General features: G+C 48.3%; 1 protein-coding gene across 1 annotated transcript in view; it reads right to left on the bottom strand.

Moving 5' to 3' along the window:
* Positions 1-11,061, bottom strand: part of LOC122940197 (C-type lectin domain family 2 member D-like) — a 59,715-nt gene extending 48,654 nt beyond the window's left edge. Inside the window, exon 1 of the mRNA XM_044296639.1 lies at positions 11,009-11,061. Within this exon, the coding sequence (XP_044152574.1) occupies positions 11,009-11,053 (45 nt within the window). The 5' untranslated portion in view covers positions 11,054-11,061. The remainder of the gene's footprint in view (positions 1-11,008) is intronic.
* Between the last annotated feature and the right edge of the window lie 5,168 nt (positions 11,062-16,229).

Here is a 16,229-nt window from a genome sequence, read left to right as displayed (position 1 = left end):
TCTACCCACAGTGCCAGTGACACCCACAGCACCCGAGCAATCCAATAACAGTCGCCCAGATGCGCCCTCTCAAGGACAGCTATTACAGCAAGATGGCTACCAGGTGTTTCCTGGCTTACCTCCACAGCTCAAGCAGCAGTCATCAGAATCTACAGAGGCTAGACCACAGCTCAACCCTGCAGCAACATCATTCTACCCGGAAGCATCTCACCCTTTCACGCCATGCAACCCATACGCCCCAGGGGCATCACAAGTTGTCATGGCAACAAGCAGTGAGAGATCAGATATGTCTGAGTTTGCCAGGTTTATGGTGAGCAGAGAGCTAATTAACACCAGTCTCTCAAAATTTGATGACCGTGCGGAGAGCTACAGAGCCTGGAAGGCAACCTTCAAAGCCGCCATCGCCAACCTCAACCTAACTGCAGAGCAGGAGCTCGACCTCTTGATCAACTGGCTGGGCCCAGGCTCCACAAATCGCATCAAGAGCCTTAGAACTGTCTATGTGGGACAAGCAGAAGCAGGTCTCGCAGCAGCCTGGCAGAGACTCGAACGCACCTTTGGCAGTGCAGAAGCAATAGAGAAGGCACTATTCAGGAGACTGCAGAACGTTCCCAAGATCAGTCTCAAGGATGTCCACAAGCTTCAGGATTTAAGTGATTTGCTCATGGAACTGGAGCTCGCCAAAAGAGATCCTCGTCTGTCCGGGCTGTGCTACCTGGATACTGCCCATGGGGTGAACCCAATTGTCGTGAAGCTACCATACAGCCTGCAAGAGAAGTGGGCGGCATCAGTCTCAAGGTACAAAAGAGTGCATGATGTCACCTTTCCCCCATTTATTCATTTCTGTAGGTTCATCGATGAACAGTCCCAGATGAGGAATGACCCCAGCCTCGACTTCCTGGAGTTTAATACTACAGCTTCAGCGATGCCATCATCAAGGTATGAAAGTATTGTGCATAAACACAGAGACTTTAAGAGCAGCGTGAATGTTAGGAAGACTAACCTACCATCATCTGCAGTACCCACTGGTAAACAGTACACTACCTCATCAGGAGACAAGGCCTTCAATCGTGAATGCCCCATTCATAAAAAACCACACTCACTAAACAAATGCAGAGGATTTAGATCCAAAACCATACAGGAGCGCAAGAAAGTCCTCACCGAGCTTGGGGTATGTTTCAGGTGCTGCGCTTCATTGGAGCACATGGCTAAGGACTGTAAATCCATTATCAAGTGTGAGGAGTGTCATAGTGAAAGACACGCCTCAGCTATGCACCCAACTCCACTTACAAGGGATTCACCGGCTGCTGTCACCACCAGTCCCGCTCCAAGTCATGGCGGGGAGCCCCAAAACAACGCTAACACAGCCACTGCTGTTTCCTGTTAATGCTTGGACGTATGTGGGGAGGGCCAGAGTGAGAAATGTTGTGCCCGCATATGCCTTATCAAGGTCTACCCGGAGGGGCTACCAGAAAAGGCAGTAAAAATGTATGCCATCATTGACGACCAAAGCAATCGCTCCCTAGCAGGACCTAAATTCTTTGAAGCCTTTGGAATAAAGGGACCGTCAGAACCCTACTTCTTAAACACCTGCTCGGGTCGCATAGAGACTAGCGGCAGGAGGGCACAAGGATTCATCGCTTGTTCCGTCAGTTGGAATACAGAAATACCTCTACCGACGCTGATCAAATGCGATCAAATACCCAACCATAGGGATGAGATTCCTACCCCGGAAGCTGCATTTCACCAACCACACCTAAGGCACCTAGCCAATGTTATCCCACCTATGGACAACAACGCCGAGATTCTACTCCTGCTTGGCAGAGACAATCTAAGGGTACACAAGGTGCGTCAACAGTGTAATGGTCCTGACTATGCACCATACGCCCAGAGACTGGACTTGGGATGGGTAGTCATAGGAAATGTATGTTTGGATCAACCAAGAGTCCACTCTTTCAAAACGTACGTGCGTGGAGATGGACGCACAACTTGCATTAAGCCTTGCCCTCATCACTACGAGGTGAAAGAGAAGCCTCCAGACCTCATACAACCACCTGACGACATTCCTCCCTGCTTTGCCGACAACTTGGGAAGATTAGTCTTTCACACAAGCAAGGACGATGATAAAGTAGCTTTGTCAGTAGAAGACAGAGAATTTATCAAGATAATGGACAAGGAGTTCCTTAAAGACGAAACCAATCACTGGGTTTCTCCATTACCCTTCCGAGCTACCAGGGTGAGACTCCCGAACAATAGGGAACAAGCTCTGTCTAGATTTAACTCCCTTCAGCGTACCATGAACAGTAAGCCTGAGATGAGAGAACACATTGTTGCCTTTATCGACAAAATATTCCGCAACAACCATGCAGAACCAGCTCCATCCTTAGGGAAGAACGACGAGTGCTGGTACTTGCCTTCATTTGGAGTGTATCACCCACGGAAACCTAATCAAATTAGGGTTGTTTTCGACTCAAGGGCCGAACACCAAGGCAGGCAAATTACTGAGGGCAAATTACGGTCTGCAGGCCTTTGGATTATAGGTATGAAAAAACGTGTGGCCCAAGTACTGCATCAGTGTGTGCACTGTCGTAAAGCAAGAGGAAAACGACTACACCAACAAATGGCCGACTTGCCTGCAGATAGACTATGTACAGAGCCGCCTTTCACCTATGTTGGCCTAGATGTCTTTGGGCCATGGATGGTATCCGCACGCAGGACCCGCGGCGGTCACGCAAACAGTAAGCGTTGGGCCGTACTATTTACTTGCATGAGTGTGCGAGCAGTTCACATAGAGGTGATAGAATCTATGGACACATCCAGCCTTATTAATGCCTTAAGACGGTTCTTCGCAATCAGAGGACCAGTAAAACAATTGAGGTCTGACCAGGGAAGCAACTTCATCGGAGCCTGTAGAGAACTTAACATCGACACCAAGTCCATTCAAGATCAGTTGGCGGAAAAAGGTTGCACCTGGATTTTCAACCCTCCTCACAGTTCCCACATGGGGGGCTCCTGGGAGAGAATGATCGGCATCTCACGCAACATCTTAAATTCTATGTTGATGGATGTAAACTCGTCTAGACTCACACATGAGACTCTAGTTACTCTTCTCGCTGAAGTTTCAGCCATTATCAATTCAAGACCCCTTGTGCCAGTGTCTATGGATCCTGAGACCCCAGCCATACTGACTCCGGCTATTCTACTTACCCAAAAAAACTGAGAGTACGCTTATTCCTAGTGGAGAATTCACTCATGCGAACATCTATCAAAAACACTGGAAACGTGTACAATACCTAGCAGATTACTTCTGGAACAGGTGGCGAAAGGAGTACCTCAGTGTTCTTCAAGGAAGAAGAAAATGGCAACACCACAAACCAAACTTGAAGGAAGGAGACCTTGTATTGATGAAAGAGCAACAAACCGAAAGGATTGACTGGCCTATTGGGCTAATTTCAAAGGTTTTCCCTAGCAAGGATGGTAAGGTCCGGAAGGTGGAGTTGAAGATCTTCAGGAAAGGCGAGCTGAAAACGTTCTCAAGACCAATCAACGAACTCATTTTGATATTACCCATCGAGAACGTCCCTGACGGGTGAACAGGACTGTATATAGCTTCGCAGATCTTCTCCATTCCAATTTGGAAAACTGGACTAATCTATGTTTGCGTTCTAACATGTTTCTTTTTACAGGTTGTTTTATATTTTATGGACATTCGTCATAGTGAAATCCCCAAAGTGAATTTCAGACGGGGAGTGTGCTGTTCTTTTCAAATTGAATTCCTGCACTGTATTATTATATCTTCTTTCACTATGTTGTTACCAACGTATTGTTCTCTGCTGCCATCTGCTGGCCGGAATTCGTATGCTGCACGCCTTGTTCCTTGTCTATAAAGTTTTTCTTTCTGGGCGTGGTTTTAGCAGCCTTGGTCCTTGTCACTTCCTGTAGCCATTTTCAGTGCTGCACTCCTTGTGACTAGAGACTCACATCTTGGCTTGTGAAGGCATCAGTTTTTGACCAGCAGTTGCCTCAGCAGTTAGCCTCAGAATAAGACATCTACACAACAGCATCTACTCTACTACCGCATTACAGTACTGCATCACTGTATGTCACTGCTCTGGATCAAATAAATCCACGTTTGATTGCATCCTCATGTCTACGTCTGGGTCCATCTAACCTGAGCATCTGCCGGTCCGGTCTGCTCCACTGCTTGGATACGAAGGTAGGACAGTCACAAGGTCATTATCAGTTACACCTTCATTCGCCTTCATGTGGGGACAGAACACTGACCATGGTATTACTGTGCTCAATTGGCCTGCCAACTCTCCTGACCTGAACCCCATAGAGAATCTGTGGGATATTGGGAAGAGAAAGTTGAGAGACGCAAGACCCAACACTCTGGATGAGCTTAAGGCCGCTATCGAAGCCTCCTGGGCCTCCATAACACCTCAGCAGTGCCACAGGCTGATTGCCTCCATGCCACGCCGCATTGAAGCAGTCATTTCTGCAAAAGGATTCCCGACCAAGTATTGAGTGCATAACTGAACATCATTATTTGAAGGTTGACTTTTTTTGTATTAAAAACACTTTTCTTTTATTGGTCGGATGAAATATGCTAATTTTTTTAGATAGGAAATTTGGGTTTTCATGAGCTGTATGCCAAAATCATCAATATTAAAACAATAAAAGGCTTGAACTACTTGAGTTGTGTGTAATGAATCTAAAATATATGAAAGTCTAATGTTTATCAGTACATTACAGAAAATAATGAACTTTATCACAATATGCTAATTTTTTTAGAAGGACCTGTATAAGAGAAGATAAGATACGGTGGAGCGCTCTGTGTGTGAGAGAGGAGATATGGGGGAGCAGTCTGTGTGTGTGAGAGAGGAGATATGGGAGAGCAGTCTGTGTGTGAGAGAGAGGAGATATGGGAGAGCAGTCTGTGTGAGAGAGGAGATATGGGGGAGCAGTCTGTGTGAGAGAGGAGATATGGGGGAGCAGTCTGTGTGAGAGAGGAGATATGGGGGAGCAGTCTGTGTGAGAGAGGAGATATGGGGGAGCAGTCTGTGTGAGAGAGAGAGGAGATATGAGGGGAGCAGTCTGTGTGTGAGAGAGTTGAGATATGAGGGGAGCAGTCTGTGTGTGAGAGAAAGAGGAGATATGAGGGGAGCAGTCTGTGTGTGAGAGTGAGAGGAGATATGGGGGAGCAGTCTGTGTGAGAGAGGAGATATGGGGGAGCAGTCTGTGTGAGAGAGGAGATATGGGGGAGCAGTCTGTGTGTGAGAGAGGAGATATGGGGAAGCAGTCTGTGTGAGAGGAGATATGGGGGAGCAGTCTGTGTGAGAGAGGAGATATGGGGGAGCAGTCTGTGTGAGAGAGGAGATATGGGGGAGCAGTCTGTGTAAGAGAGGAGATATGGGGGAGCAGTCTGTGTGAGAGAGAGAGGAGATATGAGGGGAGCAGTCTGTGTGTGAGAGAGAGGAGATATGAGGGGAGCAGTCTGTGTGTGAGAGTGAGAGGAGATATGGGGGAGCAGTCTGTGTGAGAGAGGAGATATGGGGGAGCAGTCTGTGTGAGAGAGGAGATATGGGGGAGCAGTCTGTGTGTGAGAGAGGAGATATGGGGAAGCAGTCTGTGTGAGAGGAGATATGGGGGAGCAGTCTGTGTGAGAGAGGAGATATGGGGGAGCAGTCTGTGTGAGAGAGGAGATATGGGGGAGCAGTCTGTGTGAGAGAGAGAGGAGATATGGGGGAGCAGTCTGTGTGAGAGAGGAGATATGGGGGAGCAGTCTGTGTGAGAGAGGAGATATGGGGGAGCAGTCTGTGTGAGAGAGAGAGGAGATATGGGGGAGCAGTCTGTGTGAGAGAGGAGATATGGGGGAGCAGTCTGTGTGAGAGTGAGAGGAGATATGGGGGAGCAGTCTGTGTGAGAGAGGAGATATGGGGGAGCAGTCTGTGTGTGAGAGAGGAGATATGGGGAAGCAGTCTGTGTGAGAGGAGATATGGGGGAGCAGTCTGTGTGAGAGAGGAGATATGGGGGAGCAGTCTGTGTGAGAGAGGAGATATGGGGGAGCAGTCTGTGTGAGAGAGAGAGGAGATATGGGGGAGCAGTCTGTGTGAGAGGAGATATGGGGGAGCAGTCTGTGTGAGAGGAGATATGGGGGAGCAGTCTGTGTGAGAGGAGATATGGGGGAGCAGTCTGTGAGAGAGGAGATATGGGGGAGCAGTCTGTGAGAGAGGAGATATGGGGGAGCAGTCTGTGAGAGAGGCGATATGGGGGAGCAGTCTGTATAATGGAGGGGATATGGGGGAGCAGTCTGTGAGAGAGGAGATATGGGGGAGCAGTCTGTGAGAGAGGAGATATGGGGGGGCAGTCTGTGAGAGAGGAGATATGGGGGAGCAGTCTGTGAGAGAGGAGATATGGGGGAGCAGTCTGTGAGAGAGGAGATATGGGGGGCAGTCTGTGTGAGAGGAGATATGGGGGAGCAGTCTGTGTGAGAGGAGATATGGGGGAGCAGTCTGTGTGAGAGGAGATATGGGGGAGCAGTCTGTGTGATGGGGGAGATATGGGGGAGCAGTCTGTGTGATGGGGGAGATATGGGGGAGCAGTCTGTGTGAGAGGAGATATGGGGGAGCAGTCTGTGTGATCGGGGAGATATGGGGGAGCAGTCTGTGTGATGGGGGAGATATGGGGGAACAGTCTGTGTGAGAGGAGATATGGGGGAACAGTCTGTGAGAGAGAAGATATGGGGGAACAGTCTGTGAGAGAGGAGATATGGGAGAGCAGTCTGTGTGATGGGGGAGCAGTCTGTGTGATGGGGGAGATATGGGGGAGCAGTCTGTGTGATGGGGGAGATATGGGGGAGCAGTCTGTGTGAGAGGAGATATGGGGGGGCAGTCTGTGAGAGAGGAGATATGGGGGGGCGTGGCCTGATCGGGTTTGTGGCGCGGAGCTCCTGGTACAGAATCCTGAGAATACTCCTACGAACTGCTAATAGTGAGTGTGACCCATATTGAAGGCAGAACTGTTCCCCTCGCACCTGGCCAAAAAATCACCGCAAAATAAAGCGTCAAAAGGCAAAGGAGAGGGAAGGAAAAGACTGTGGCAGCGCTGAGCTGATGACACAAAATGGCGCCGCGCAGCCTGTGGAGAAGACGGAGGTAGCGGCGCGCTTAGAGAGGTTCGCACATACCATGGCGTCCTCCGCATATGAATTGGAGCTGGAAGTCTCCACATTATCCACCGCCCAGAAGACTGAAGAGCCAGCTGTACCTGCAGTGGAAATCCGAGAGTTTGGTGCAGTATCAGACTGGGTGGTTGCTGCTGAAACGGAACCGACCATCAAAGATGTGTTTGCAGCTGTAGCGCAAAGTAACAAAGCGCTTGCCTCACTCAGCACTAATATGGGCGCCTAAAGGAAGATATTGGGTTATCAGACAAGATAAGATACAAGTGAGGGAAAGGATTGGAGTAATGGAGGTCCGTGGAAGCGACTTGGAAGATCAAGTGCCGCCAATGAAGCGAGACCTTCAACGTGTGATTCATAATGTTTCACTGCTTATATCCAAGATGGATGACATGGAAAACAGGCTGAGGCGCGGTAATGTCCGTATGATAGGCGTGCCTGAGCGAGCAGAGGGATCGGACGCAGTTACATTTGTGGAAAAGTGGCTGGTAGAGAAATTTGGCAAAGAAAAGCTATCTCCGTTTTTTACTGTTGAGCGTGCGCACCGTGTACCGTTTCCCCCTCCACCACCGGGGGCGCCACCGAGACCACTACTGCTTAAGGTCCTGCATTTCAGGGATCGGGATGCTATTCTGAAAGGGGCAAGAGAATGTACGGATCTTACTATAAAGGGCAGCCGGGTCTCTCTGTTCCCGGACTTTTCTGCAGAGGTTCAGAGGAGACGGGCTCGTTTTCTGGACATTAAGAAAAGGCTGCGGATTCTACTGCTTCCTTACTCGATGTTGTACCCGGCAAAACGGCGGGTGGTTGCGAAAGATAAGACACATATGTTTGATAATCCTGAAGATGCATGCCAGTGGCCGGACGCGCCAATACCGGAGTTGACAAAGTGCATTCAGCGCTGTCCTATCATTACCTCAGCTTTCTTGTAGCAACTTCTGCACTTTATACTGTTATATTGCTTTATGGTTCATAAATGTTCTTGCTGTAATAGTTGATCTATTGACAGTTTTGACAGCTGATATATCAGAGATCAGGTATTTTATACCCCAGTTCTTCTTTTTAAAGGAGAAATGTATTTTTGTTTGTCTATGTTGGGGGTGGGCGGGTATTTTGGGGGTACTTGAGACAGGTGGCGGGTGGTATATGAGGCCTAGTAACATTGTTGTAAGAGATCGCAGTAACAGTCGAATACATTTCTGGAATTGGCATAGGCGTGCGCGTGTGTATGTATATATATATATAGTGTGTGTGTGTGTGTATGTATATATATACACACACACACACAAATACACTAAGGAGTATCAGGGTACATTATTATACAGGGGTAATATAACTTATATTATATAAGTTATATTACCCCATTCATCATGTTGCCTGAGATAGCCCTCCTCAGTTATATTACCCCTGTATAATAATGTACCCTAATACCCCTTAGTTTTACCCCCTGTATAATTTACCCTGATCCTTCAGTTATATTACCCCCTGTAATTTACCCTGATACCCCTCAGTTATACAGTATCATATAACTGAGGGGTATCAGGGTACATTATACAGGGGTGTAATTGAGGAGGGGTAGCAAGCAGCAGGGAACATACAGGGCAGAGTTCCAGTGGCGTAGCGTGGGTTGCCAGCACCCGGGGCAAGCCGAGTATTGCCCCCCCGCCAACCTGTGAACACGCCCCTTTTTACAAATAATGCAGTCCCTGTCACCTACAGTCCTATGTAACACCACAGTGATAACTGAGGCAGCCTAATGGCACTACGGGGGGAAAAGCTGATGGCACAGGGGCTGATGAGTTTTTATAAAGAAAAACGTTCTGTTAATTAGTTGTTTGTTATTAGAGTACTCGATTAATCGTTGGATTAATTGATAGAATACTTGATTACAAATATAGTCGATAGCTGCAGCCCTAGTTATAATGCTTTATAATACTGTGGGGTCCTGCCGGACCTCCGCCGCAGTGAACTGTACTCACATAAAGCCGTTAGTACGATTCATTACAGTGGAGGTCAGGCAGGGGCGCCGCGGTAAATGTGCCCCCAGCGTTATACATGAGTCCGTGTCACGGGGGCATAACCCTCACACATGGAGCGTGTTTCCTGGACTGAACGCGCTTGTCTGACACTATCCTTAGCCTCGGCTCCTATGGCGGATTTTACCAGTGTCAGAATCCCCCACAGCAGGAGCCCTCTGGCTTCGCCCTTCACGGCGGTCTGCTCGTAGTTTTAGCTCCATTCAATAGGACTAATCGGCCGGCGGACTGCAGTGGTGTCAGCATGGAAACCGCAGCAAGAAGGGAAATGTCCATGTGTCAATAATCTGCGGCCTCCTGAATGGCGAGGCAGGAGGTTTCGGCGCAGAATCCGTGGACCAAATCTGCAGTGTGAACTCAGCCTAAGGGCTCATGCACACGAACATGTGCCAGCAAGGCCCGTGCTGCAGACCCATTGTGCCCACCGTCCGCAGACATGGACCCATTTAGTTGAATGGGGTCCTCAATCCGGTGCAGAGGCTGTAGTGCTTCCGCAGGTTTCTGATCTGAAAATCTGATCCGATGCGCACCGTATCTTCCGGATTCCGGACCCATTCAAATGAACGGGTCCGCATCCGTGCTACTGTGCGCCCGCGTCCGAGGCCTGTATATTGCGGTCCTGCTGTTTGCGGTCCCCGGCCGCCAATGGCCGTGTGCGTGAGCCCTAGGGCCACCTGCACGGGACGTGGAAAATCTGCACTAAACCTGCAGAGAAAATATAAAAATAATATTCACCTCCCCTGGCGATCGCCATGTTGGTCACTTTAGGATCAGGAGGACGAGTGGTACAGAGGACCAGACCAGGAAAACACTGGGGTCAAGTATTTTTTTACATTTTTTCCCCCCAATATAGGACTTGGGGATTTTGTAGATTCACAGCAAATCATCTGCATCAATATCCATATCAGCAATTATTCCTGCAGATTATCACCTCTCTACTGAAGTCAAGGGGGATTTTCTGCATGACATCCGCTCGATATAAAATCTAATTCTATCCGTTCCGGAAGTCAGTGATCGTGTGGAGCGTTTCCACGACACGTAAAGAGGATTTCAATCCCATCTACTGGCGGTAATACACAACATGTGCAGGTGGCCTTAGAGGGGTTAAAGGGGTATTCCCATCTCAGACACTACATCAAGGTCAGATAGGTGCAGGTCCCACCCCTGGGTCCTCCGAAGTGACCAGAGAGCGGCAGCGCATGCGCAGTCTCCATATGGGAGATACAAAGATAGCTGAGCACTGTCTGACCTATTTCAGGTGGTCCCATAGCAGTGAATGGAGACTCGGCCACGCATGCGCAGTGCACTCTCCCTTCAGCGCTAAGGGAAATAATTGCACGCGCTCTCGTCTCTTTTCAGAAGTCTAATAGCTGTGAATGGAGAGAACACCAAGCATGCGGGGGCCCTCTCCTTTATTTAAGGGGGCCTGTTCTGGGAGCCGGACCAGCACTCACCTGACACTGGTGGCAAAACCTAGTGATATGTATGAGAAGGTAAAACCCCTTTAAGAATCCGATAGGCAGAGGTCGGACCACTGGGGCCAAGAACAGGGGCCTATGAATGGAGCGGCAGACAACCATGTGGAGAACCATAAGTCCCAGAATAACTCGCAGTTGCCTATCAGACCTAACACTCTGCTCTGCGGATGGTACATTACAGTACAGACCTACAGTAACACAGAGGAGAACCACAAGTCCCAGAACAACCTGCAGAGCACAGCTACAGTGATAGAGGAGAACCACAAGCCCCAGCAGACCCGGCGTGAGCCGCCACTTTGTACATAGATTACCTCAGAGCAGCCCTCGGCCGGAGAAAGGCTCATCTTCTCCTGCATCTCCTGCTGCTGAGTAATCAGTAATGAGTCAGTAACAGTTCAAGAGTGAAATATGCAAGACAGTATATATACCAGTGACCGGAGTGGGCGTGTAAAGGGGGAGGGGCTTATCTAATACTAGAAGAGTGTGAGGAGAACAAGAGGACTCGGAGGGCGGCGTGTGTGTGAGAGAGAGGAGAAGGTAATATAAGAGAAGATAAGATACGGTGGAGCGCTCTGTGTGTGTGAGAGAGGAGATATGGGGGAGCAGTTTGTGTGAGAGAGAGGAGATATGGGGGAGCAGTTTGTGTGATGGAGGAGATATGGAGGAGCAGTCTGTGTGAGAGGAGATATGGGGGAGCAGTCTGTATGATGGGGGAGATTTGGGGGAGCAGTCTGTGAGAGAGGAGATATGGGGAAGCAGTCTGTATGATGGGGGAGATATGGGGGAGCAGTCTGTGTGAGAGAGGAGATATGGGGGAGCAGTTTGTGTGAGAGTGGAGATATGGGGGAGCAGTCTGTATGATGGGGGAGCAGTCTGTGTGAGAGAGGAGATATGGGGGAGCAGTTTGTGTGATGGAGGAGATATGGGGGAGCAGTCTGTATGATGGGGGAGATATGGGGGAGCAGTCTGTGTGAGAGAGGAGATATGGGGGAGCAGTTTGTGTGAGAGTGGAGATATGGGGGAGCAGTCTGTATGATGGGGGAGCAGTCTGTGTGAGAGAGGAGATATGGGGGAGCAGTTTGTGTGATGGAGGAGATATGGGGGAGCAGTCTGTATGATGGGGGAGATATGGGGGAGCAGTCTGTGTGAGAGAGGAGATATGGGGGAGCAGTCTGTGTGATGGGGGAGATATGGGGGAGCAGTCTGTGAGAGTGGAGATATGGGGGAACAGTCTGTGAGAGAGGAGATATGGGGGAGCAGTCTGTGAGAGAGGAGATATGGGGGAACAGTCTGTGAGAGAGGAGATATGGGGGGGCAGTCTGTGAGAGAGGAGATATGGGGGGGCGTGGCCTGATCGGGTTTGTGGCGCGGAGCTCCTGGCACAGAATCCTGAGAATACTCCTACGAACTGCTAATAGTGAGTGTGACCCATATTGAAGGCAGAACTGTTCCCCTCGCACCTGGCCGAAAAATCGCCGCAAAATGAAGCGTCAAAAAGCAAAGGAGAGGGAAGGAAAAGACTGTGGCAGCGCTGAGCTGATGACACAAAATGGCGCTGCGCAGCCTGTGGAGAAGACGGAGGTAGCGCCGCGCTTAGAGAGGTTCGCACATACCATGGCGTCCTCCGCATATGAATTGGAGCTGGAAGTCTCCACATTGTCCACCGCCCAGAAGACTGAAGAGCCAGCTGTACCTGCAGTGGAAATCCGAGAGTTTGGTGCAGTATCAGACTGGGTGGTTGCTGCTGAAACGGAACCGACCATCAAAGATGTGTTTGCAGCTGTAGCGCAAAGTAACAAAGCGCTTGCCTCACTCAGCACTAATATGGGCGCCTAAAGGAAGATATTGGGCTTATCAGACAAGATAAGGTACAAGTGAGGGAAAGGATTGGAGTAATGGAGGTCCGTGGAAGCGATTTGGAAGATCAAGTGCCGCCAATGAAGCGAGACCTTCAACGTGCGATTCATAGGCCCCTTTCACAGGGGCGAGTATTCCAAATGCATTGCACCTGCACTGAATCCCGACCCATTAATTTCTATGGGGCTAAGCACATGAGCGGTGATTTTCACGCACTTGTGCGTTGCATGAAAATCGCAGCATGCTCTATATTCTGCGTTTTTCACGCAACGCAGGCCCCATAGAAATGAATGGGGTTGCGTGAAAATCGCAAGCATCCGCAAGCAAGTGCGGATGCGGTGCGATTTTCACGCACGGTTGCTAGGAGACGATCGGGATGGAGACCCGATCGTTATTATTTTCCCTTATAACATGGTTATAAGGGAAAATAATAGCATTCTGAATACAGAATGCATAGTACAATAGGGCTGGAGGGGTTAAAAAAAATATAATAATTTAACTCACCTTCGTCCACTTGATCGCGCTGTCAGCTTCTCGTCTGTCTCCTTCTTTGCTGAACAGGACATGTGGTGAGCATTCATTGCAGTAACAGGACCTGTGGTGACATCACTCTGGTCATTACATGATCCATCACATGATCTTTTACCATGGTGATGGATCATGTGATGACCGGAGTGACGTCACCACAGGTCCTGTTCCTGCAATGAATGCTCACCACAGGTCCTGTTCCTGCAATGAATGCTCACCACAGGTCCTGTTCAGCAAAGAAGGAGACAGACGAGAAGCTGACAGCGCGATCAAGTGGACGAAGGTGAGTTAAATTATTATATTTTTTTTAACCCCTCCAGCGCTATTGTACTATGCATTCTGTAGTCAGAATGCTATTATTTTCCCTTATAACCATGTTATAAGGGAAAATAATACAATCTACACAGAACACTGATCCCAAACCCGAACTTCTGTGAAGAAGTTCGGGTTTGGGTACCAAACATGCCGATTTTTCTCACGTGAGTGCAAAATGCATTACAATGTTTTGCACTCGCCCGGAAAAATCGTGCGTGTTCCCGCAACTCACCTTTTCCCGCAACGCCCGTCTGAAAGAGGCCATAATGTTTCACTGCTTATATCCAAGACGGATGACATGGAAAACAGGCTGAGGCGCAGTAATGTCCGTATGATAGGCGCGCCTGAGCGAGCAGAGGGATCGGACGCAGTTACATTTGTGGAAAAGTGGCTGGTAGAGAAATTTGGCAAAGAAAAGCTATCTCCGTTTTTTGCTGTTGAGCGTGCGCACCGTGTACCGTTTTGCCCTCCACCACCGGGGGCGCCACCGAGACCACTACTGCTTAAGGTCCTGCATTTCAGGGATCGGGATGCTATTCTGAAAGGGGCAAGAGAATGTACGGATCTTACTATAAAGGGCAGCCGGATCTCTCTGTTCCCGGACTTTTCTGCAGAAGTTCAGAAGAGACGGGCTCGTTTTCTGGACATTAAGAAAAGGCTGCGGATTCTACTGCTTCCTTACTCGATGTTGTACCCGGCAAAACTGCAGGTGGTTACGAAAGATAAGACACATATGTTTGATAATCCTGAAGATGCATGCCAGTGGCCGGACGCGCATGAAGCAGATCTACGTGGCAATACCTGGCTAGGTGCATTCAGTGATATCTTATAATAACCTCAGCTTTCTTGTAGGAACAGATGCACTTTATACTGTTATATTGCTTTATGGTTAATAAATTGTTATTACTGTAATAGTTGATCTATTGACAGTTTTGACTAGCTGATATATCAGAGATCAGGTATTTTATACCCCAGTTCTTCTTTTTAAATAAGAAATGTATTTTTGTTTGTCTATGTTGGGGGGTGGGCGGGTGTTTTTGGGGTACTTGAGACAGGTGGCGGGTGGTATATGAGGCCTAGTAACATTGTTATAAGAGATCGCAGTAACAGTCGAATACATTTCTGGAATTGGTTTGATGATGGGGACCCTTAAAGTTATAGCTTGGAATATTCGGGGGATGGGCCGGTCTGCTAAGCGTAATGCGCTCTTCCATGCTCTGCAAGTCCATCAGCCGGCAATTATCTGCGTGTCTGAGACCTATCTCACTTCAGATAAAACGCATCTTGTACACAGAGCATGGATGGCGCATGAGTTTCATTCTACATATTCCACCCAATGGAGGGGAGTCTGTGTCCTTGTACATAGGAGTCTTCCCTTCACTTCTAATGAAGCATGCATTGATGCTGAGGGACGATTCCTATGTCTTGACTGCACCATATTTCAGTTCCGAATGATATCGGTCACTGTATACATCCCCCTCCGTACTGTATACTTTTAAAAGAAGAAAAACTACCACAAGAGGACACAGTTTTAAATTAGAGGGGCAAAGGTTTAAAAGTAATATAAGGAAGTATTACTTTACTGAGAGAGTAGTGGATGCATGGAATAGCCTTCCTGCAGAAGTGGTAGCTGCAAATACAGTGTAGGAGTTTAAGCATGCATGGGATAGGCATAAGGCTATCCTTCATATAAGATAGGGCCAGGGGCTATTCATAGGATTCAGATATATTGGGCAGACTAGATGGGCCAAATGGTTCTTATCTGCCGACACATTCTATGTTTCTATGTTTCAAGTGAGATCTTGAAAAAAGTGTTAAAATTTACTGCTCAATCTCCGGCGTTCCTATTCTAATTGTAGGTGATTTTAATATGTATCTTGATAAATCCCTTGATAAGTTCCACCCGGGAGGGGGCACTCTGGGACCGTCCCCTACTTCGCTGAGTAGATTACTTATGGAAATGACCTATGTGATATTTAGAGGACAAACATCCAGGAGGGCAGCAGTGCTCGTGCTATTCCTCCTCGCATAACTCAGTGTCCAGAACTGATGCAATGTTAGGATCCCCTGTGTTATTGGACAAGGTCCGGGAGGTTTCCTGTCTTCCTAGGAGCCTCTCTGATCACTCACCAGCTTTAGTGGTGCTGGAGTTGGGAGCTGCACGACAGGGCCCCAGACCTAGATGGCGCTTGAACCCGTTCTGGCTCCAGCAGGTAGACACAGGTGACAAAATATCTGTATGTTTAAAAGAGTTCCTTGATATTAATGTTGGCTCGGACAATTTAGCAATTGTATGGGAAGCCTTAAAAGCATATGCAAGAGGGGTATTGTAAAGGGGGAATATTAATTACCAATATTTATGCAAATATCAATAATTAATATTCATAAATAGGAGGAGTCGTCTAGTGATGATGCCGCCTATTTATACCTTTATATATTAATAATACAATACTTTGCCTTACGCTAATCACTAAACTAGCTGCGAGCGCCTAACTGAGCTAGCTACCGCTAATAACAGCACGTTACACAGTAGGTATAAGACAAATAATACAATATATTTATTATTAACCTACAATGCACAATACACACAATACAGCACCATGAATACAATACTCACTGCACTACACAGTTCCCAAATTCCACCCACAAAACTATCTAATACAGTACACACACACACACACACACACACACACACACACACATACATTCATTAGCAGCCCACCCAACCTGGCTCTAAACTATCCCTAGGGGAAATAGGAAATACAAGGTGCAGCGGACTGTGAGTAGCAGGGCTTACTGGGACCTGCAAGGGTTAATGCAGGCCACAGATAC

Source organism: Bufo gargarizans, chromosome 6, assembly GCF_014858855.1.
Source record: "Bufo gargarizans isolate SCDJY-AF-19 chromosome 6, ASM1485885v1, whole genome shotgun sequence".
NCBI classification, from domain to species: Eukaryota; Metazoa; Chordata; class Amphibia; order Anura; family Bufonidae; genus Bufo; species Bufo gargarizans.
This window is presented reverse-complemented; position numbering and strand designations above follow the sequence as displayed.